Source organism: Tenrec ecaudatus, chromosome 15 (assembly GCF_050624435.1).
Source record: "Tenrec ecaudatus isolate mTenEca1 chromosome 15, mTenEca1.hap1, whole genome shotgun sequence".
In the NCBI taxonomy this organism is placed as follows: Eukaryota; Metazoa; Chordata; class Mammalia; order Afrosoricida; family Tenrecidae; genus Tenrec; species Tenrec ecaudatus.
This window is the reverse complement of record NC_134544.1, coordinates 13,563,041-13,586,574: the sequence shown is the minus strand read 5'-3', so window position 1 is coordinate 13,586,574 and position 23,534 is coordinate 13,563,041. Positions and strand designations below refer to the sequence as shown.

The window sequence follows — 23,534 nt, the reverse complement described above, 5'->3', positions numbered from 1 at the left end:
AGGATGTGCTTTATACAATTGATGTATGTATATGTATGGATGGTGATAAGAGTTGTATGAGTCCCTAATAAAATGTAAAAAAAGAAAAAAAATTAATTGTAAATTTACTGTAAAGATCTATGAAGAGGGCTGTACAAGTAAAACCCACTTTCTGTTGTAAATATATTTGGTGATGGTTTTTGTATTTCCTAAACAAACCAGTGCTCGTTTTCATAGAATACAAAAGGACCGAGACCCTGTCTTTATTACCCTCTTGTTACCTTGAATCTTTGTCTTCTCCCAATCAACTCCTTCCTCTTCTACATAGGTTTGAATTTCAGCACCAAATACTTTCTTACATGTACTTAGACATGCAAATAATTTGATAAAAGGAGCTGTACAAGTTCCTAGATTTGACTTCAAGTGCACTCATTTCACTTTCATTAGTAATTTCTTCTGGAATTCTTTACGAATCAGACAAAAATAATTTAAAAGTGTAATAGTTGAATCTTCAGTGGTAAATTGAAAACAAAAAGTTCTTAAGGAATCAAAATGCTGACCTGCAGCATTTCTCCTGTCACTTCATGCCATAGATCAGCCCCACCCTCTTTACTGCCGGAGGCAGGGTCTTAAAGACAAGTGAGACTTGAGAACCAATTCAGATACCATTCTTGCATTTTTGCTCCGTTAGAAGCAACCTGCTTTCGGTACCAATGTCTTAGGCTGGGTTCCTGAGATAAGCAAAAGCAGTTGAAGCATATACAAAAAGCCTCAAGAAATTCTTGGGGAAAAAGGTAGTAAACATATCCACACATCCACACACAGCCCTACCCTTCATGCATAGACTACGTTGTTATCTAATATTTCATTTTATGACCATAGTACAGAATTTGCTATACACCTAGCTTGTGTATGACCTGTGTAAGAAATGTGCAGGTGCAAGGTGAGAGCAGAGATGGTCGTGAGGATTCAGGTGGCAGGTCAGCTTGAATAGGCCATGATTCTCAGTGGTTTGGAAGTTATTTAACTAAGCAGGCACACGCTGTTGTGTGAGATGATGTGATCACTTCCATTTCCACCTACTGCCAGTCTTTAATAACAGCATAGTCTTTGGAACTTCACCACACTGAAAGGCAGAGAGTGATTGTGTGGAGAGATTTATTTCAAGTAAATGACCCACCCTGCGGTGGAGGCTGGTAAGTCTCAAACCATGCGTGTCAGGCTTCATGCTTCTGTCACCTCATGAGGCTGAATCAGATAGGCAGGTCTGCTAGTTCATGGGGCTGTAGAAACTGTAAAGTCCTCAAATCTCCAGGTCAGGCAGCAGACTGCTGGCTCACATGTCATGAACCGGGGGCACAGAACAACAAGTAGGATGCAAGATTGAAAGCAAGGGAGTTCTGACAGGACATATATTGGATACAAACCACATTATCAAGGAAAGTTCCCTTGCAACTGATTGGCTTCTTGAACATCAGATAGCTAAATGGAGGATGATTACAATGTAACATCTCCCAAATCACTGAGAAAGATGACCCAGCCAAGTTGACACACATTAACCTTAATCATCACAATTATCCCTTGTATGAGGCACTGCCTGAGGCTATTAAGTGGAGACCAGTAGTCCTTTCTAGCCATGGACTGTGTTTATGACTTACCTACTTCTGCTCAGTTTCTTCATTTGCGACACAAAGCAAATTGACCGCATCAGTGTTTTCCAAGAGTAGGAGGAAAACCTTTAGTTGTTGGGCTTTAAAACCAATTTAGTGAGTTGAAACCAGTATTTAAAAATTGAAATGGAATGGAATTGGATGGGGAAATATCAGAGTGCCTTATCAGTCATAAGGGGAAGTCGTGTTTCAATGTGAAACATACATTATGAATCACAATAAAAAAACAAACAAAAAAAACATTTCTTAGTTGAGGCTCAAAATATCCCCGGAAGGACGCTTTTTAAGATTCAGTCACTTCTCACATTTTCTTTTTTTCTGTAATCATTTTATTGGGAGCTCGTACAACTATCACAGTCCATCCATTGTATCAAGCACATTTGTATATTTGTTGCCCTCATCATTCTCAAAACATTTGCTTTCTACTTGAGCCCTTGGTATCAGCTCCTCATTTCCCCCTCCATCCCCACCCTTCTTTGCTCACGAACCCTTGATAATTTATAAATTATTTTTTTTCATGTCCTACACAGTCCAACGTCTCCCTTCACCCACTTTTCTGTTGTCTGTTACCCTGGGAGGGGGTTATATGTAGATTCTGTTATCTGTCCCCCCTTTTTAACACACCCTCCCTCCACTCTCCGGGTACCGCCGCTCTCACCACTGGTCCTGAGGGGTTCATCTGTCCTGGATTCCCTGTGTTGCAAGTTCCTATCTGCACAAGTGTACATCCTCTGGTCTAGCTGGATTTGTAAGGTAGAACTGTGATCATGATAGGGGATGGGTGGAAGGAAGCATTTAAGAATTAGAGGAAAGTTGTATGTTTCATTGTTGCTACACTGCGCCCTGACTGGCTCATCTCCTTCCCATGACCCTTCTGTAAGGGGATGTCCAGTTGGCTCCAGATGGGCTTTGGGCCCCACTCCACACTCCCCCTCATTCACAATGATATGATCTTTTGTTCATTGATGCCTGAAACCTGATGCCATTGACACCTCATGATCACACAGGCTGGTGTGCTTCGTCCATGTGGGCATTGTTGCTTCTCAACTAGATGGCCGCTTGTTTACCCTAGATGCTTTATCTTTTGATAGCTGGGCACCATCAGCTTTCTTCACCACATTTGCTTATGCACTCGCTTTGTCTTCAGCAATTGTGTCGGGAAGGTGAACATCATGGAATGTCAGTTTAATACAACAAAAAATTCTTGCATTGAGGGAGTGCTTGAGTGGAGGCCCAATGTCCATCTGCTACCTTAATACTAAATCTATAAATATATGCACATAGATCTATTTCCCCCCATCATATATAAATATATTCACATTGGTCTCATTCTTAATTGGGGTGACAGCCGATCTGTAGCTTCATTTGGGTGGCAAGGCTGGCTAACTTTGCCTTGACATTTGATGGAAGCCCTCATGCACAAGGGTTGCTTCACCCCTGGATGCCTTCAGGTCCATAGAGAACAAGATTCTATTCATTGCGACTCTCTCAGAAGTCAGGGAAAGAAACCAGTTAGCAGTTCCCAAAACAAAGTGCCTAGTTTCTGGCTTTGGGACACTCACAACTTGTTATCATTGCCTAAGGGTGCTCAATGTACAAATACACATTTAATTTGCTTTTGAAATACCTCCCATATTAAAAAAAACATAAAGTAACATCCACCTCTGATACAAAGCCCATGGCATACAGATTAATTAAGTTCTTCCTCCATCTCTTGAGTTGAGTGTTGACCCATGGAAGCAGTGTACACAAGGCGGCATGTAGCACAACTGAAATGGCTGCCAGCTCACTCTCTACTGCTTTGTATAAATACTATCAATCACTTCCCTTTCTGAGGAAGGGAGACCTAGACATCCAGTTAACCCTCGGAAGACGTGGGAGAAGTGGGCACTGTGCGCTGACAGCTGTGAGTGTCTGGGTATCTTGGACACAATACTGGGCCCACCAAGTAGAACTCTGACCAACTTGAAGGCAACGTAAGAACTGAACACTAAAAGGCAAGGTAAGAACTCAAACACTAAATTGTTCCTTCTTTTATAAGGTTTTTATAACTGGGGATGACTTTGGCATTTCGTGGACAGTATAGAAAAAGCCCTTCCCTGCACCCCAAGGAAACGGCAGCACACGCATCGAGACATACACGTACACCAAGGCAGGATGCTTTTTTCTCTGGTACTTACACCAGAGAGTGCGCTTTTGATGTCCTTCTTTCTAATACTGTAGAGATCTGTTTACTCCACTCACCAAGCCATATGGCTAGGTTAGGGACTTTTTTATTTTTTAACTTACTCTTGTGAATTAGGTGAAGCTTCCCATAGCACATCATCAATTTTTCATTCAACAAATTATAAACATTTTGTTCCAACACATCTATTTCAATCTCCTCAATGTATCCTCACCTGTCCCTCTGTGTCTCCGTGTTTCGGGTTTCTACGAAGCTTGAATAAATAATCCATTTACAAACATCTATGGGCACTCAAGAGAAATGGGCGATGCCATATCCAAACTGAGATCAGCTTCTCTTTCGATAACTTTGCATCTCTATTTGCTATGTTAGAGGGAAATGAGGCTCTCTATCCAGTTGCGGCAATAGAGGGCTCGTTCTGAATTTGATTATCTGGCGGCATGGCCCCTGCGGGGCTAGGTCATTTCTCAGCCGCCCCATTTGTAGAATGAAACGTGAGACCTTGCATTAGCCTTCCCACATCTATGCCTCATCGTTGAGTGTAGTTCACATTCTTATGAGGAGCAGGAAAATCACATTAATTGAATACATTTTCTATCTTGTGGATTTATATTACCTTTCACATGGAATGTTTACAACAAACATGTCAAGTGTTTACTACTATCCCTTTTTTATAAGTATTGGGTCAGAGAAATCAAACATGTGATTCTCACATGTAGCAAAAGGCAAGGTTCACATTAAAACCCAGTTTTCTCTGATTCTAAAACTTTCTTATAAAAACCCATGATTTAATCTGATTGATTCTACAGCAGGGCAAACCTCTCTTGAAACCCTGGAGATTTAATTAGGGTTAGCTCATGTGGCCAGAGCATGACTTTTGTTTTGATCCTGGTGGTGGTGAGCTTCTGAACTGCCAGGAGAACCTGAATTTTCCACACAGTTAAGTAAGGGCAAAACCAGACGGCTTGTGTCTCATAAGCTCAGAAAGTAGAGTTGGCTTTTACATTTGTTTTCATCTTCTGGTGAACTTGCACCCTACACAGCCTCCCCTTTCTCCTCCTTCATTCTATTCCTACCTAGTTCTCACAGGACAATGAAGCTTCTCTTTTTTATTAATGAAAGACGTTAGATTTTCTAACCAGTATTACAAAAGTATTATTAAGTAAGATGGAATTAATCCATTAAAGAGCAAAATACTCACTTACACATACACACACTTGCTCTATTTGTCTAAGTCACTTCACTGAGTATGTATAAGCAAATTGTATTGCACTTTGCTAGGAGAGATATAAAGATCATTTTAAAAACCTCACGAATTCCTCTGTTAAGTATGCAGTTTTCAGATGTTCTAATCTGAAAGTTGTGGGAGTTGACATACAAAACGGTAGAGGCACTCAGCTCTACTCTTGAAAGCCCTAATTCCCCGATTATTGGACATTTTGATGAGTTTGAATGAATATTACACGATGATCTTACAAGACCCTAAAATTTTTATGTGAATACCTTAAAAGAAAGATAGAAGCTGTCCTGGCATGTGAAAAAGGGACTGTGTGATGCTCGGGAAGAAAAAAGACATCCACGTCGATGCCCAGAGGGCCCACACAAGAATTCCCGAGTGGCCTGTGCAATGTCCGAAGAAGGCATCTTCGATGAAGTACAGGACATTGACTTTGGAGCTCGAGAACATGCCCAAACCTGGTGTTCTTGGCTGCCCTTGACTTGGCTTCAGCTTTTAGCATCCCTGTGGACAACAGAATGAAACAGTACTCAGTTCTGTTAGTCTCATAAGTTTTCCTAAATTTGAGCTCATTGCTGCCATCGCTGTGTCAATCTAGCTCATTAAGGGTCTTCCTCTTTTTCACTGACTCTCTACAAGCATGGTGTTCTTTTCCAGGGACTGGTCTCTCCTGCTAACCTGATCTCTCACATGGCTAACCCTAACTGCTATATAAAAATTGATAACAATAGTAGGATTTTGATTAGGTTCTCTGGAACTTAGACTCTGAGATTAAGTATTCTGGGGCTGGAATTATCTTATACAACTCTTCACTTGAAGCAAAGAGAACTTGCTTTCTCATGTGGTCCGGGAATGGACGTGTGCTTTCCTTGGGCACTGTGGACCTCCTTGGTCACCACAATTCTCAAAGGGGGACTGAACTTCTCTCTCTCTCTGAGAAGCAAGACAAGTGCACTGGCCCCGAGGGAGATGAGAGCCTTACGACACTCTCCCCACAAACATGGACCTCTTGGATTTGTGGTGGATATTAAATGAGAAAATGCATATGAAGGCTCTTAGCTCAGAATGTATGCTCAATACATGTCTAGGCTGTTAGAACATGCTGAGCTTTTAAGGAAAATCACTTGGTAAACAGGCCAATCTCATCAAAATGTCATTAAGGTAGAATGTAGCAAAGAAATCTGGTTATTTTTGTTTGCTCTTTTCTTTTGCTTGTTGGAGTTTTCTTCCATAAGACCCCCTTGGGCTTTTGGTTTTACAAAATAGAAGTAACCATCACTGCTATTTGAAACAAATGATTACATAGCATTGTCTTGACCTGTGTGCTGCTGTTAATGTTTACCTGTTAATGTTTGCCTCCGTATTCCAGACCCCAGTGAGAGCAATGGACTCAATCAGTGCCTCGAACACACAGTTCTGCTTTGATGTCTTTAAGGAAATGAGCCCTGACCACACGACTGAGAATCTTGTCTATTCTCCCTTGGGTCTCCTGACCACGCTGGCTCTGGTGTTCTTTGGAGCCAGAGGTCAAAGTGCCTCTCAGATTGAAAAGGTAGGTCACAAAGACACCTTCCTAGAGAAAAATTCTGTAACAAGCCCAAGCACTTCATTCTATGGAGGCTTCCTGGACACTCCACTCTGTAAGCACAAGAGAATGCCCACCGACATGTAAGGTCACCGACAGAATTGTCTAATTCAAAAGGGATGCAGATGGTGAATTATCGTGGTTCTGCCCAGAGAAGCAAGGCATGAGGGTCACAGCTGGGACAGGAGCAGATAGATCACGCAATGAGGCCAGCCTGCCCTAGGGGACAACAGGCCTCCACCCTCCCTGCCCAGCTGCAACCTTACGTCCCCAAAACCTTCTTGCTGAAAGGCATGATTCCCAAAATTCAGGAGCTTCAGACATCCTCCCAGGTGAGGCTATGTCTATGTTCTGTTTGATCAAAACACAGCCCTTTATGAGGCAAATTGAGAGCAATCTTTGAGGTCTAAAGGGAAAACTAGCAGCAGATTAGGAATGCAGTGAGTGCTCAGGATTGTACTAAGATGTGCTCTGGACACAGCGAGTGCCCACAGGAGGCTTTCCAACTTTTAAACTGCTGACTAAACAGCTGTTGATTGAATAAATGAGTGGATAGCAAAAAGAATGTCAAGGTGTTTACAATCTAAGGAAAGAATTTATAATTTACATACATTTCTAAGGGGATAATCAATGCTAACTCAATATATAATTTCAGGGGATGTGGAGACCGGATTCCTTGGCAGGGATCTTACATGCCTGAGTCATGGCTCACTGGTTTTATAGGAATGAGGAATGAGTGGAACAAGGTTTCTCCCAATTTAAGATTGTAACTGGAAATGAATTCGACAAGTTTGGATTCAGCTCTGAGTTTAAATACAAGGAAGATTAATCATGAAAACATCTCCATTCCACTCTATTTGCATGCATTGGGAAGACTAGGCCACACTCGCAGGAGGTGCTCAATAAATGCATGCTTGCAGCTGAGAAGGAGAGAGCTATGGGCATCTCTCAAAGTTGCCCACAATGATGATGGACAGATCATTCTGAAGCCTCCCCCCCTCCTTCTGGGTGGGAGGCAAGGCTGGCGACTGGCTCCCTCCATCCCTATGCATGCTTCAGGTTACACAACCAGAGAGAGGCTGAGGCAAAGACTGGAGAAACTCCCTGGTCTCTTCTGACAGCCACACGGCCTAAGTTAGAGGAGAACCAAATGACTCAAACCTACTTTCCTGGCCACTTCAAGCACAGAATGAAGAAACCACCTAATTGTTTCCTCCCCATCATGCTTCTCTCCTACAATCTTGAAAGACTGAGCCAATGGGTCAGAATTCCATGATCAACAAGTGTGCCCTGTTGGCGATCATGGTAATGGTGGTGGTGCTAATGGACGCAATACTAGCAGGCACCATTGACGCAGAGACCTTGAATTATGGACCCCCTTATGTCCTCGAGGAGCCCTGGTGGTTAAGCTGGGGTTAAGCAATCTGCTGCTAACCCAAAGATTGGTGGTTCAAACCCACCCGCTGCTTAGCAGAAGGAAAACGTGGCTGTCTGCTTCTGTAAAGACTGACAGCTTTGGAAACCTTACAGGTCAGTTCTACTTTGTCCTATATGGTCTTGACGACTCAGCATATGACATTAACTACCAGTCCAGAGGCTGTTCAGAGTGTTGGCAGGTCTCAGATAAAAACATTTCGATAGCCTTCATTAAAAGAAATTTCTTCTTTGATTTCAACTAAAGTCTACCTTTCAGTAACCGTTGTTCCACTTTTAACAGCCTACATTCACTCCTTTCCATCTGTATTTTAGGATAGTTATACTATTTGTCCTACATGATTTATACTATTTTAGAATTATAAAAAATGCACTACATTTTTACCCCATTTCTCTTCTTAGAGCCCCAAACTAAAACAAAACAAAAACAAACAACCACATTTAAACCACTCACTCTTAAATATTTGAGGCGAGCTACAATGCCTGGTGTCAGCTGTAGTTGATGAGAGCCTTAGGAATGATAATAAGACCACAACTGAAAGAGAAAGTTGCCTTTAATAGAAAACATAAAGCTCTAGTGGGGAAAATATTATCAATATTTGAATCCTCAAAGGGAACATCACATCAGATAAAGTGTATGAACGCAGCTGGACAATAACCACCCATGAACCCCAATCATCATAGTTCTGTGCTCAGTGAATAACCAATAAGATTAACTGCTGCACACGACACTGACTCAGTCATTCATCCGCACAGTCATTCAGTCTTCACTCAAAATATTGATTGGGCCCTTCATATGTTTCACAACTGGGAATTTAGTGACAGATAACATTAAGTGACACTGCAAGAGAGAGCGCATGGCTTTAATTTAAGACACACTTGCATCTTTAGCTCATGCGATTTCAAAAGCATCATGAAGGCAAGTGTGCATGCAGGTAAGGTGTGCCTAAGGAACTCCAGGGGTGCCGTGGCTTCGTGTCAAAATGTCAGCTCATGAGAGAGAGAGAGAGAAAGAGAGAGAGAAAGAGCAGAGGGCAGTTTGTCTCTACAAAGACGGAAAACAAACCCCAAACACACTGACATCAAGTTGCTCTGATTCACAGCGGTCATACAGGACAGGTAGAACAGCCCTTGTGGCTTCCAAGACTGTTGCTGTTGGTGGGAGTGGAAAACCTTGTCTTTCTCCTGTGGAGCGATTGGTAGCTTCAAACTGCTCACCTTGCAGTTAGCAAGCAGCCCAGCTGTAGAGTGACCACTACAGCCAACGGGGCCTTGGAGATGCGACAGGGCATTTCTCTGTCCTTCAGTGTCCTTGTGAGGAGGAACTGACCTGAAGGTGATGGGTTTGTTTGCTTTGAGGTAGTGCCTATATCTGAATTCTGACCCTCTAGCACTTAGACTCCTGCCCCTTGCTTCCCAATCTCACCTATTCTCTTTGGAATAATGTTTTCTTCTTTTCTTGAACAGAAGAACAAAGAAACTTGCCAGGGAAAGGGGTGATAGAAAGTTCCTGAAAAGACAGAATGCAATGACAAAGTGGTTGGCTGGCTTCCTGCCACGGTTTGCAAACCTTTGAACGGAGTCCTGTGCTTCCTTCCCACTGCAGGTGCTCCACTTGGATGCGTTGCTGAGAACTTCAAATTCTTCAAGTGCAGAGGTAGATACAGAGTCTGCTTTTTTTCCTGACCTCTCTGGGAATCTGAACAAGTGCAGGTGAAGGAAAAGGAGCAGGATCCTCCTTCCAGATCGCCTTGAGTTTAGGCCATAGGCAGGCACCGTCATTGGGTTAGCAGCAACTCTTCCATGGACTGCGGGCAATGAATTAATCACTTAGAGATTCAGGAACATATAAAACTATCCAAACAATTGTGCTAAAGGTGACTGGTCTTTAAGAAGAAAGTTCCTGTTCTTTTAGTAGTAAGTGCAGGAGGGAAGCGGTTCTCCAGGAGAGGCTGTTGTGGCACCGAGAGCTACCCAGAGAGATGAATTCTGGGTCAAGGAGCTTCAGTGGCACCTGGAGCATGGGGAGCACTCAGTCCACAGGAGCTATGTCCTTTGGGGATTAGAACAATGTAGACAAAATGGGAGTGCCAAACACAAACACATGACAGGAAAAAATGCCACCGTATTGAGGTCAGTGTGCCTTTAAGAACTTAATTGTTCGGTATTTTGCCATATTGTTAATCTCGTGGGGAGGGGGAAATAGGCAACGTAGACCTTCCTTTGTCTAAGGCAGGTTGTAGCTTCCTGGAGGATGTAATCGTCGCATATGACCCTCTATGGCGGGGTGATGAAGAACAAACGTTATGCGACCTGAATTTATCACTAGGAAGTTTTATATGTTACAAAATATGGCGAACATGGTTTTTCCTGATGCTAACTGTGCTAGCAATACCATGTCAGGATGTGTGCCCAGGTCAGCTAGTGATGGAGACAGAGCACATTCTGACTCAGCCAGTGGTGGGCCCAGGTCTTCTGCCCACCTGAGCCTGATGGTGGTACCTGCTGAGGAGCTCCACTCATGAAGATCGCCAGCCCCTCATGAGCAAAAGGGAAGAGCTCTAGTGTACACAAAGGGTGGCTTCTGATTTCATTTTCTCTGAAATAACATTCGTTAAACACTGGACTGCTAACCAAAGGTGGGATGCTCGAATCCATCAGCTGCACCTTGGGAGACCTGTGTGGCAGCATGCTTCTGCAAAGGTGTTCTTTCTCCCTGCCGGCAAGTTGAGTCAGACTCATCGTGAGCCCACAGGACAGAGTAGAACCTGTCCCGGTGGATTTCTGCAGCCATCCATTTTATGGGAGCAGAAAGTCTTGTCTTTCTGCAGAGATTACAGCCTAAGAGGTTCTCTGGAGCAGTTCTGCTCTGTGGGACAGGGCCACGATAATCAGAATTGACTCCATGGCAGTGCGGTACGGCACACCGAGGAATCCTTGGATGGTGCACATAGTTATGCACCTGCTGTTAACAGAAAAGTCAGAGGTTCGGGTCTCCCAAAGGAGGTGCTTTGGGAGGAAGGGCTGGCCATGTACTTCTGCAAGCCCAGCTGTTGAATTACTTGCATGTTGGTGCCAAGTCCCATTAGCTAATGTGATGTGGGTTTTCTTTTAAACAGATAAAATGATGTTTCTAATTTCAATACACAGATGTAAAAATGAAGTGTTTCTTTAGGTTTACTTAGTAAGAACTTTCTGCAAATCGTATTTGATATTGAAAACTATATGATGGTAGACTCAAACATGGGCCCTCATAGCTTTTGTTTCTTGAAGTAAGATAAACATCGACAGAAAACAAATGTTAAAAGCCAGTGTCACCCAGCTCTCCTCTGATATGCATGCAGGCATAGAGAGTCGTCACTGAATCAAGGGCAACTGGTCCCTGGTTTTGTTTAGTAGCTAGAAGAGCCTCTGGTCTAACCTCCATAGAGGCCACGCTCTCCCATTCTCAATCTTTTCTTTCTTTTTATCTATACCCTAGTGTGGACAAGACACAGGAGTCCATGCACACATCCAAGCCCTCCTCTCCGAAATCCAAAAATCCAACAGCAGTCAAGTTTACATGTCAAGTGGCATATTTGCAGATACAGGCTATCCATTTCTCCAGGTGAGTTGGTGTCACACGGGTTTCTACAAGTAGGAAAAGTGAATACGGTAGGCAACTGAGGCTGTCATCCCGTGCTGTTGAGTTGGCACCAATCAGACCACCTGTGTACAACAGGTGGAAACACTGCCCCCCCATGGCATCTTCGCCATTGCTGGCAGATTCGAGTCCAGGGCTGCAGATGTGGTGTCAATTCAGCTCATTGAGGCTCTGTCTGTTTTTCTCTTATTTGCTTCTCCTCCACTACAGCAAGCGTAATTTCCTTTTCCAGACACTGGTCTCTCCTGATAACATTCCAAAGCAGGTGACAATTATTCTGGTTTTATGTATCTGAAAAACCAATTCTGACCCTATAAGGCAGCTTAGAACTGCCCCCTTCGGTTTTCTGACACTGTGCATCTTTACAGTAATTGTTAGGTGCCAGCTAGTCAGGTTCCAACTCAGAGCAACCTGACGTTCAACAGAAGAGAACATAGCTGACCCTGTGCCATTCACACAAATTCTCTTAAATTTGAGCCCCTTGTTGCACCCAGGGCGCCAATCCATCGCATCCAGAGCCTCTCTCTTTTTCACTGCCCCTGCCCTCTACCAAGCATGAGGCCCTTCTCTGGGACCTGGTCTCTCCCGATAACACGTCCAAAGGCAGAATACAGTCTCATCTTTCCCCCATGGAGTGACAGTGGTTTCGAACTGCTGACCTTGTGGGTAGCAGTTCAATGGGTCTGCATGGCTTTTTTGTATATAATATAAAATATGTTATATCTTTTTGAAATTTCATCCAGAAGATTACAAAAGGGTTTTGAGTCTAATTTTTGATGCTGTTTTATAAGAAGTTTAATTATGCTTCAGGAACATAACAATATAATTTTATATATTATGATTTAAAAACACCAAAGCGGATAAGATTTTGACATCATCAGGCAACAAGGAATTGATAGCTTGCAACTCTGTTTAGGCTGACTATTGATTATCTTACTTGTTCAGTTATGGGCATAAGACACAATATCTGAGGCTAAAAAGAAAGAGAAATTCCTTTGCCACTAAAACTAGTTTCTTAGTAATTTGCGTCTTTTAATTATGTATCTGCCTTAAACATGAAAAGGGAACATACAGAAAAGTGGGTGAAGGGAGACATCGGATGGTTTAGGATATGGCAAAATAATAATAATTTATAAATGATTAAGTGTTTGTGGGGGGAGTGGAGAGGGAGGGGAAAGATGAGAAGCTGATATCAAGGGCTCTAGTAGAAAGTTAATGTTTTGAGAATGATGGCAGCAACAAATGTACAATGTGCTTGACCCAATGGATTTATGTATGGATTGTGATAAGAGTTGTACGAGCCCCCAATAAAATTATTTTAAAAAACACAATTATAATGGAGAACTCAAAATAGCCTTGAGACTCTCCTAATATTGCCCAACAGAAAGCAAAAAAGAAAAGGGCACCTCCATATATGATTTTATTAATTGGGCCTAGTTCTACATACATGTATCCAGTGGCCTGTTGAATTAGATATTGAGTGGCTAACCATACAGTTTGTGGTTCAAAGCCATCACCTGCTCTCTGAGAGAAAGAGAAGGCTGCCTGTCCCTGTACCGATTTATAGTTCCCCAAGTACCATAGAGTGAGTCAGAAGGAGTTGATGACAGTGCTGTTTGGGGGTGTTTGCTTTAGATTTAGGTAGCACTATTAGATCTACTTCTGCTTCCAGGTACCTATATATATATACTTCTTCCCATGAAGGTTTAAATCATAGTTTATTTGTGGTCTCATTTTCCCCTATTCTTACTTTATAGGGCTATTTGGACTGCATCGAACAACTATACAAAATAAAACCTACAACTCTGGATTTCATGACCAATCTAGAAGATGCCAGAATGCAGATTAACTCATGGGTGGAAATCAAGACAAAAGGTAGGAGGCTGAGGACGAACATCCTCACTCTCTCGTCTCTTCCCTTGCACGTATGCATGTAATTATATACAATTATTGAAATTACATATAATCACTGAAATACATGTAATTTCAATAGGCGTTCTTAAATATACTATCCCTTTGTATTGGAACTCAGAAGCAAGACTTCTGGCCAAATACATTTAACATTTTTGGGGTCAAACCTGCCTCTCTTCTCTCTTAGACCTTCTCAGTTCAGAATTGTTTAGGAAGGTCTTTATCACTGTAAGATTATAATATGCCAATATGTACACATAAGGGAATATGCTAGATTTGTATTGTCCTCTCTTTGGCATTTGAGCTTTTCTTCCATCTCTAATAAAAATTGTTATTAGTGTAGGAGTGTTACTGAATGTAGAATGACAAAGACTGTTAACATCTATTAGCTATAGAAAGCTAGAAAAACTCCTTAATCATGTTACACATGGTCATTAAATGAGTAAGTAGCCTGTCCACGCACCCCATCCTCTTCTGTACCACCAATCCTTTGTCAATAATGAATTTTTAATGTTTATTCATTTTCTCAGAAATCTTTTTTTTGGAGGGGGCGGTTGGTGGGGATCGTCTGAAGTTTTCTTACTCCAACTCAAAATCAGGTTCAGAAAAGAAGTGCAAATTAAACTGAGATGAGTTCCTCTTCCACAGGTGACTGTGACGTTCTCTAGTATGGGCTTACTGTGTGATTCCTTGAACCTCAAAATCTACTCTCACTGTGTCTCCCCTCAAAGGTGAGCTCGAAGGCTTCTTCCCATATGAAGATATCATGCCTTATGATCAGTTGGTGTTGGTCAACCCCGTCTTCTTCCGAGGGAAATGGAAGAATGCATTTCATAAAGAGAGAACCCAAACAATGGCTTTCTGGATGGATGAGGTAGTCTTGTGGTTTAATTTCTTTTTCTATTAAAGGAAACTTCAAAAGAGGTAATAAGTCCTTTTTAGTTTTAAGCAGGCAAATTAATTTTCAAAGTACCAGTCTATCCACGTAATCATGAAAGGGCTGAATTAGATTTGAAAACTTTCAGTTGTGTTTGAACCTGTCTTTTAAATTCTCCATTGCACTTTTAGCATGCTTAAAAGTACACATGCTAATTTTAGCACTGCGGCTGTACAATGAAAAAGGTATGCAAATTAGAGACTTTGAAAAGGTTCAAAGTAGATTCTGGGTGAGGGCTAAGATAATTCAACTCTCAATGCCATTGAGTCAATGCTGACTCGTAGCGCCCCCATACGACAGGGTAGAACTGTTCCTGTATGTTTCTTTATGGGAGTAGGAAGCCTCATCTTTCTCCTGTGGAGTGACTGGTTATGTTGAGCTACAAACCTTTCAGTTAGTGGCCTAATGTGTAATCATTATGCCACTAAGGCTCACAGGGTCCCCCCATTCTCTGAAGCATATTGCTACAGCCAAAATAAGACATGCTGCTTAAGTAAGAAATAATGGATCTATATATGGTAACTAAGTCCCAGATTATCAAGTGATTTACTCTAGTCCACCAAGAAGTACTTGAAATTGTAGGTAAACTTAAAACCTCTTACAGGCAACTGAAAAAAGAGCAGAAGATTTACATTTCTGAATTAAGACCTTGAATGTAAAATCAATACTAAAGAATGTTAAGGAGAAACATAATTTTACAGTCAAACATATTTGTTAGGTCAAGAAATAGCTAATAACATATTTCCAAAGACTACAGTCATTATATTTTGAGGTCATCTAATGTGGTGAAATTATACAGATATAAAACCAAACCCACCACCTTTGAGTTGATTCTAATTCATAACAACCCTATAGGATAGAACAGAACTGTTCCTTAGAATTTCTGAGGTTATAAATCTTTACAGAGGCAGGTTGCCTCATCTTCCTCTTGAATAGCAGCTAAAGTTTGAACTGCTAACTTTAGACTCAGGATGACCCTATAGGACAAGATTGAACCATCCCTGCATCCCTGTGGGTTTCCAAGATTGCAACACTTTATCAGAGTATAAAACCTCATTTTCCTGTCTCAGACTGGCTAGGGGTTTTGAACTGATGATCTTGAGTTAACAGCTCAATGGGTTACCACTAAGCCAGCAGAGCTCCTTGATAAATGACCAGTGAATAAAAATAATAGATGAGACGTAAGCATTTTGTCTTGCAGTAGCTGCTTTCTTTAAGGTTCCCTGGTGGCACAGTGGTTAAAGCACTATCCAACCCATGGAAAGGCCAAGTTTCTAACTCACCAACTCATCAGCAGCTCAAAGGGAAATAGATATGCATGGATGTCTCTGTAAAGATTACAGTGTGTCCTATAAGGTTTCCATGAGTCAGAATCTACTTGATGATAATAAGGCTTTTTTGGTTTGGTGGCACAGTGGTTAAGCACTCAGTGACTAACTAAAAGGTCAGAAATTCAACCCACCATCCCTGTATGGGAGAAAGATCTGATCGTCTGTTTCTGGAAAGGTTACAGTTCTGCAAACTCTGTGGGGCAGTGTTACTCTATGCAGTGCTGCTCGACCTTCCTAATGTCCCGACCCTTCAATACAGTTCCTCATGTTGGGGTGAATCCCCAACCATAAAATTATTTTTGTTGTTACTTCATAACTGTCATTTGCTACTGATATGAATCAGGCAACCCTGATGAAAGGGATGTTCAACCCCCAAAGGGGTCACGACGCACAGGTTGAGAACCGCTGCTCTACAGGGTTGACAGGTGCTAGTATTAACTAGTGACAATGTAGGGGTTAATTTAGTTACTCTTTTTAGGTTTTCACCCTCTTCAAGTCATCAAAGTCACGGGAAGCTAAAACTTCTTTTTGTCACCTTGTGGACAATTTTGGAGGGGGCGGGTATATGTGTAGATTTTCTCTGCCTTAAATGAAAGAAAAAAGAGGAGGGAAAATAAAAACCATGGACCTTGTCACTCACTATGTTTTTCTTTGCAGTTCCGGAGCAAACCTGTGCAGATGATGCGGGTGCAGGGCTTGTTCAAGCTTGGTATCATAAACGATCCTCAGGCGCAAGTGCTTCAGGTGTCCGACGTGGACGGTTACTGGAGTATGGTCATCATCCTGCCCAGAGAGAAAATGGGCCTGCGGCAGGTAAAATGCTGAGCTTTTGCAGCCACTGTCCCTGCAGGGAGCTTGATAATGCTTCCACAGCTGGGAGTCCTTGCATGGTACACACAGTGAATACACTGGGCATGGAGGGTGCATCTGACCTCCTTTGTCTACACAAAGGGACAGATAATTCAACTCGACACCAGCCCAAGGCTGACTGCTATAAGGCTGAGGTCAGACCTGCCTCCAACCTCCACCCTTCTTTTATCCTATTTTGACACCAATGATGCATCCCATGGCAATCTTTTCTGTTGGGCTGCCTAACCCATCACAATGGCCACACTGAACTCGCAGACAACTCATGTTTATTGGCTTTATTAAGGAAGTCAACAATTTACCACAAGCTAGGACCAGAAAACATTAAGAATACAGTTCATAGCAATGTTGCTTCTCAACGAGCAAAGTCTCTCTCTGGTCCTTAGCGCTCAGTCACATGCTCCCTTGGCCTCTACTTCTGCGGACCTAGGCGCCTATGTGCCACTCTGCCACACAATCTCAGTATGATTCTTGTGCTCTGTACCATAGAACATGACATGCACTTCCTCCTTCAGTTCTTTTTTTTATTAAATTTTTTTAGCATTTTATTAGGGACTCATACAACTCTTATCACAATCCATACATATACATACATCAGTTTTATAAAGCACATCCGTACATTCTTTGCCATCATCATTTTCAAAGCATTTGCTCTCCACTTAAGCCCTTTACATCAAGTCCTATTTTCCCCTCCATCCCCGCTCCCCCCTCACTCATGAGCCCTTGATAATTTATAAATTATTATTTTGTCATATCTTTCCCTATCTGGCGTCTTCCTTCACCCCCTTTTCTGTTGTCCGTCCCCCAGGGAGGAGGGCATATGTAGATCCTTGTAATCAGTTCCCCCTTTCCAATCCACTCACCCTCTACCCTCCCAGTATCGTCCCTCACACCCCTGGTTCTGAAGGTATCATCCACCCTGGATTCCCTGTGCCGCCAGCTCCTATCTGTACCAGTGTACAACCTCTGCTCTATCCAGGCTTGCAAGGTAGAATTCGGATCATGGTAGGCGGAAGGGTGGGGGGTGGGGAGGAAGCATTTAGGAATTGGAGGAAAGCTGTATTCTTCATCGGTGCTACATCGCACCCTGACTGACTCATCTCCTCTTCTAGACCTTGTTTGTTGTTTATTTGACATGCATTTTAAAATAGATGGCACTTTGATGCCTCTTTAGGATTTTCCACCAATCAACTCAACCTGTAGAGACTGCTGCCTTCCCCACTTCAGGCACGGGACTTGCATAGGCTCTGTTGGCGGCTCCTCTTTGTTGTCAGTCATGAGACTTCTTGTTTTTGCTTCTGAGATGGTTCTCTTATACTCAGAGGGATGCTAACACTGACCAAAACTCCAAGTTTGAGTCCTCTAAATCTTATTTGCATGTCTTCATGCAAGCTTTTGGTGGAAGCCACCAAGATATTGACCGAAGAGCTATAATTTCACTTCTCCACAGCTTGGCTGCTGACTGAAAGGTGGGAAGTATAAGTCTACCCAGAGGCATCTCAGAAGAAAGTCCTGACCATCAACTTCTGGAAAAAAATGGGGGCTCCACAAGTCAGAACCACCTCCAAACAATGGTTATGTTTTAAAAATAAGCATCAAGAAGTGTTATGCTCATTAAAATAACAGCAACAACAACCCTAAAACGAGAACAAAGCAGATATCCTGAGATTCTTGAGGTGCATTGCATGCAATTATAAATACAATTCCTGAAGTGCATTGCATGTAATTATAAACGCTTTATGTATTTAATCACAGCCATCGGCATTTTCCTTTCCCAGCTCTCATGGGAGTTTTGTTTGTTATTGTTTCGCATGCATTTTAAAATAGACTAGACCTTGATACCTCTTTCAGATCTACCAATCAGCTCGATCTATTCCTGTCAAAGGTGTGCGAGGATTGGTGTCAGCCATGTGGTAACTCATGGTGTCACACTCACTCCCTGTGGCCTCCTCTGTACCTGGCCCTGTGCAACCCTGAGAAATGTTTTTATGAATGTAAATTCCACACATCACTGAATGCAATGGAAATGGTAGTGATATGAACAAAACACAAAATGAAAACTGCCCTTTTAAATTTCAACAGAGTGTGCAGATGAAACTGTGTGATTTTAAAAAGTTTATTATTTTAAAGAATTTTATTGGGATCTCTTACAGCTCTTATCCCAATCCATACATGTGTCCATTGTGTCAAACACATTTGTACATATGTTGCCACCATCATTTTCCAAACATGTTCTTTCTACTTGAGCTCTTGGTATTAATTCTTCGACCTTGAGGAACCATTGATATAAATTTTTTTTCATGTTTTACATCAACCACTGTCTTTTCAACCACTTTTCTATGGAAGGGGGTTATAGGTAGATCATTGTGTTTGGTTCCCCCATACTCCCCCCACCTTCCATTTCCCCTCCTGGTATTGCTACTCTCCTTATTGGTCTTGAGTGGTTTATCTGTCTTGAATTACCTGTGTTTCCAGTTCTTATCTGTATCAGTGTACATGTTCTCTTCTAGCCGTATTGGTAAGGTAGAATTGGGGTCATGATAATGGGCGGGGGGTGGGAGGAAGCATTAAAGAACTAGAGGAAAGTTGTATGTTTCATCAGTGCTATACTGCACCCTGTCTGGTTGTCTCTTCTTTGTGACCCTTCTGTAAGGGGATGTCCAATTGTTTACAGATGGGTGTTGGGTCTCCACTCTGCACTTCCTCTCATTCACATTGATATAATGTTTTGTTCTGGATCTTTGATGCCTGATACCTGTTTCCACCAATACCTCATGATCATACAGGCTTGTGTACTTCTTCCATGTGGGCTTCGTTGTTTCTGAGCTAGATGGCTGCTTATTTACTTGCAAGCCTTTAAGACCCCAGACGCTATATCTTTTGATAGCTGGTCACCATCAGCTTTCTTCACCACATTTGCTTATGCACACGTTTGTCTTCCTCTCACTCTTTCCTTTGTGCTTGTTTCTCTGACATTTTCCTCCTCTGAGTCTCAAATACCCTCCTGTTCCACTGTGTTCTCTAGGCATTGCAATGGAACTAACAGTTCTTAGCAGTTTTAAATCCATCTATTTTCTCCAAGTACATGTTCTTTTTACTTGCTGGTAATTCAGCGGCACGCTTACTCGTCTCTTCCTGGTTGAAGGTGCCTCATTCTCTACTCAGCCCATCTGCCTCCTCATCTACAGGGATCCTTGCTTAACCTGTGGGGCCAGATAAGCAGGCTCCAGTCATCCATTTGTCAGTGGGAGAAGCCTGAAGACCAAACTAGTATGTTATTTGCACAAGATTTAGTAGCAAATTAGTGTCTGTAGCCTCATTGGAGCCTATTTGCTAGCGTCTCAGCCCACTCCAGACTTGGGGTTAAAATGCCTGCTAAGATTTACCAAAGCTGTGCTTGAAAAACAAAATATCCACTCTGAAATATAAAAAAGTACACCCCAGACCAAAATTACTACCATCAAATTGTTCCTGACTCATGCATAGTTACCCTAAGGTCAGTATAGAGCCACCTCTGTAGGTTTCTGCAACTCTAAATTCAGTGGCTATGCGTATCTGACTATTGAAAAATTTGGGCTGAGCTGCATTCAAAAGAAGGCCAGAGTGTTTCTTAGAGGCAAGGATGGAGAAACTTTGTTTTATGTCCTCTGGCCATGTGTCAGGAGACACCAGGCCCTGGATCAGGACATCATGGTTGGTAAATTAAAGGGACTGGAATAAAGAGGAAGGCCTTTAGGGAAATGGATTAGCACAGCAGTTGGAACAATGGGCTCGGATATAGGAACAGTGGTGACAATGGGCGAGATTCGGCAGCTTTTTATTCCTTTGTGTACAGGATAGCTGAGTTTGGAACCGACCCGTAGCACTTGTCCACAACAGCAGAACTTAGTTCACACTGTCAGAGTTAGAGGTTGTCATGCTCCAAATGTCATGTTATTTAATGTGACGGAAGGAAAAGGGTCGGCCCTTATATAGAAAGAAACATTAACATTCTCAATGGGGATCTCTGTGTGTGCGTGTGTGTGTGCGTGTGTGTGTGTGTGTGTGTGAGCCCCTCTTGCACTCAAGGACCCCATGCTCCTGGCTTCCATTCCTTTACATGCTGCCTTTCTGTGCCCCTCCCACAACTGCTCCTATGTGGGGGACACAACACTTGGAATCTACTTTTCCACAAGGCAGCATGAAGTCACACTGCCTATTCATAGTCCCACCTTGTAATGAGCATTCATAGTAGACACAGATATCTTCGCTTCTTTGCCATATCCCTGTTCCTTCCAAGTCCCTGATCGATTAGAAACCATGGAATCAAACCATGGGCCACAGCCCATGAATTCATAAGCAGGTGTACATCTGGCCATCTCTTTTTCCAAGCAAAATAACCAACCAGGTAACTTTGTCCATGGCGACCATTTCCCATCATCCCTGTCCTTCAGGTCAGTCTCAGCCTAGCATCCTTGTTTGTAATGATCCTTGTTCATCCTGTGAGGCCAGCCTGGCAGGCACTGGCTCCCCATTTGTCAGAGGGATAATCCTGGGGACTAAGCCTTTGGTGTGCTTTACTTTCTGAATGGAATTCATTTGTAGTTTGCTTCTGGCTTCCTTCCCATAGGTCATCAAAGAGGTCACACCTGAGAAAATGAATGTCTGGCTCAGCTCAGCAAGCCTTGAAGACACTGCTGTGGACTTGTACCTGCCGCGGCTCCGGCTGGTCTGCCAGGGAGACTACACTTCCATATTGACAAGCATGGGGATGACTGATGTCCTGGACCCCTCAGTGGCTGACTTGTCTGGCATCACTGTGGAGGAAGGTTTTGCAGTCTCCAAAATAATCCACATGCTTCTTCTAGAGGTCACTGAAGACGATTTCATGTTAGCACCGACCAGACAAAATGGACAGGCAGAAAACCTTTCTGTCTTCCTAGCGAATCACCCTTTCCTCATCTCTGTCCGGAAGTCAGAAACACAGACCATTATTCTCTATGGCATAATATCTAACCCTTAGCAAGGGAGCACATCCTACTTAAACCACTTCCTGATCTTCAAAAGCTGCTAGATTTTAGAATTCGCAGAGTTTAGAGAATTCCCACAGTAGGGATGTAGTTAAAGGGGTGAAGCACAATTCTGGCCAAAGCTTTTTCTTTCATTTCTATCAGGCAGACTGTCTGTCTCATTTCACTCTGGATCTGTTCACATGAACTCAGCAAGCCCTAGCTTGCCATCAGCTGCAGTCATTAAAACACCACCTTTTTAAAATGCAGTCCACAATTTAGAGCCTTTTAAAGAGAGGGTTAAAATTCAGAAAGCCCTGTTTTCATACCAGACAATATTATTCCGCAATGGTTAAGTTATCCAGATAATTTTCACCAAAATGTGTTTGCCGCACCTGAATGAATGATTTAGAATGCTTTAGAATGAAGAGCTAACCATCACAGATTATGTCACTATTCGAGGGAGTCTGCCAAGTATGTGACATGGATGACCTGATTTAATCCTTACCCAAACTTGACAGGAATTATTGTTACCTTCACTTGAAGGAGGGGAAGCTGAGACTTCAGATGAGGAATTTACCCAATGTTCCAACCCAGAAGATTTGAAACAAAACCTCAACTCACTGTCATGACCTAACCCTGTCCTCTAACAATCTCTATCCGGAGTCTCACCCAGGGTTCCTGAAGTAGATGGTGAAGCAGGCATCCTTTAGAAATAACAATTCAGGAACACTTTCAAGATTACAAAGAAGTTTGATATCTGAATACATTTAATAAGCAAGCTCAGTTTTTATTTCGTGCCCTTTCCCCTTCTTGGTCTCACTTTCTCAACCATCAAGCACTGATTCTTCTCAAACTTCAGGTGCACAGAATCTGACCTTTCCCTCCAGAAGCATCTCTTGAGACAGCCTTCTGGTAGAACAGGACAGAAAGGGCCCTAGATTTGGAGTCAGCTGAAGGAGCCCTAATGATGCCATGCTCAAGCACCCAGCTGCTCACCCAAAGATTGTTGCCTCAAACCTGCCCAGCAGGTGGGTCCATGAATGAAGCCTGGTCATCTGCTATGTGTAGATGGCAGCAAAGAGACCCCTCTGGGGCAGTTCTACTTTAGAACACACTAGATCTACAAGAGTTGAAAGTCTACTGGACAACACCCAAATGCAGCAACAGCCTACCTAAGCCAAAACCCCAACTCTGGGCTCATAATGGCTGACAACCTTGTCATTTCCCACCCTGAGCGTCAGCTTCCTGCTCTGTCCAATCGACAGGGAAGTCTTGTCCCCAAAGTTAGCATGAAGAAAATGCTTGCTGGGTTTTCAACTTCATCGTCTCCCTATATAGCAATCTTTCCTAATGGTGGGGATACTACGCTTGGTGTGTGCGTGTGTGTGTGTGTGTGTGTGTGTGTGTGTGCTTGATATTGTACAAAAGTTTTTCCTTGCCGGGTGGGGGGGGCACTGAGTGTTTCTCCCACCCCTGAAAATGGGGCTGTAGATGCAATATGTTGGGAACCTAGTTTGTAAAGTCTGCCACTGGCTGAGGCTCACCCACTGCAGGTGCAGAGAATCCTCACTGCTTTGCCTCTGCTGCTCTCCCCTGTCCACTTTCCTCTCAGGGGATGATTTGCACTCCCAGTATATGTTGGCGAAGGGCATACTTTTCGAATGCCATTTACTCCCTGAACCCTGGAGCCACTCAGCCTTTCTAGTTCTACCTGGTGGGACCGATTCAGAGAACTGTTTTCAGGCCTTGTGCCAGAATTTGACA

At 42.8% G+C, this 23,534-nt stretch overlaps 1 protein-coding gene across 1 annotated transcript; it reads left to right on the top strand.

Moving 5' to 3' along the window:
- Positions 1–5,461: 5,461 nt before the first annotated feature.
- On the top strand, positions 5,462–21,781 carry LOC142428072 (ovalbumin-like). The gene is made up of 7 exons (XM_075533209.1): positions 5,462–5,488; positions 6,441–6,623; positions 11,572–11,697; positions 13,491–13,608; positions 14,376–14,518; positions 16,570–16,725; positions 21,389–21,781. Exons 1-7 carry the CDS (start codon positions 5,462–5,464, stop codon positions 21,779–21,781), a joined length of 1,146 nt encoding a protein of 381 aa, XP_075389324.1.
- The last annotated feature ends 1,753 nt before the right edge of the window (positions 21,782–23,534 follow it).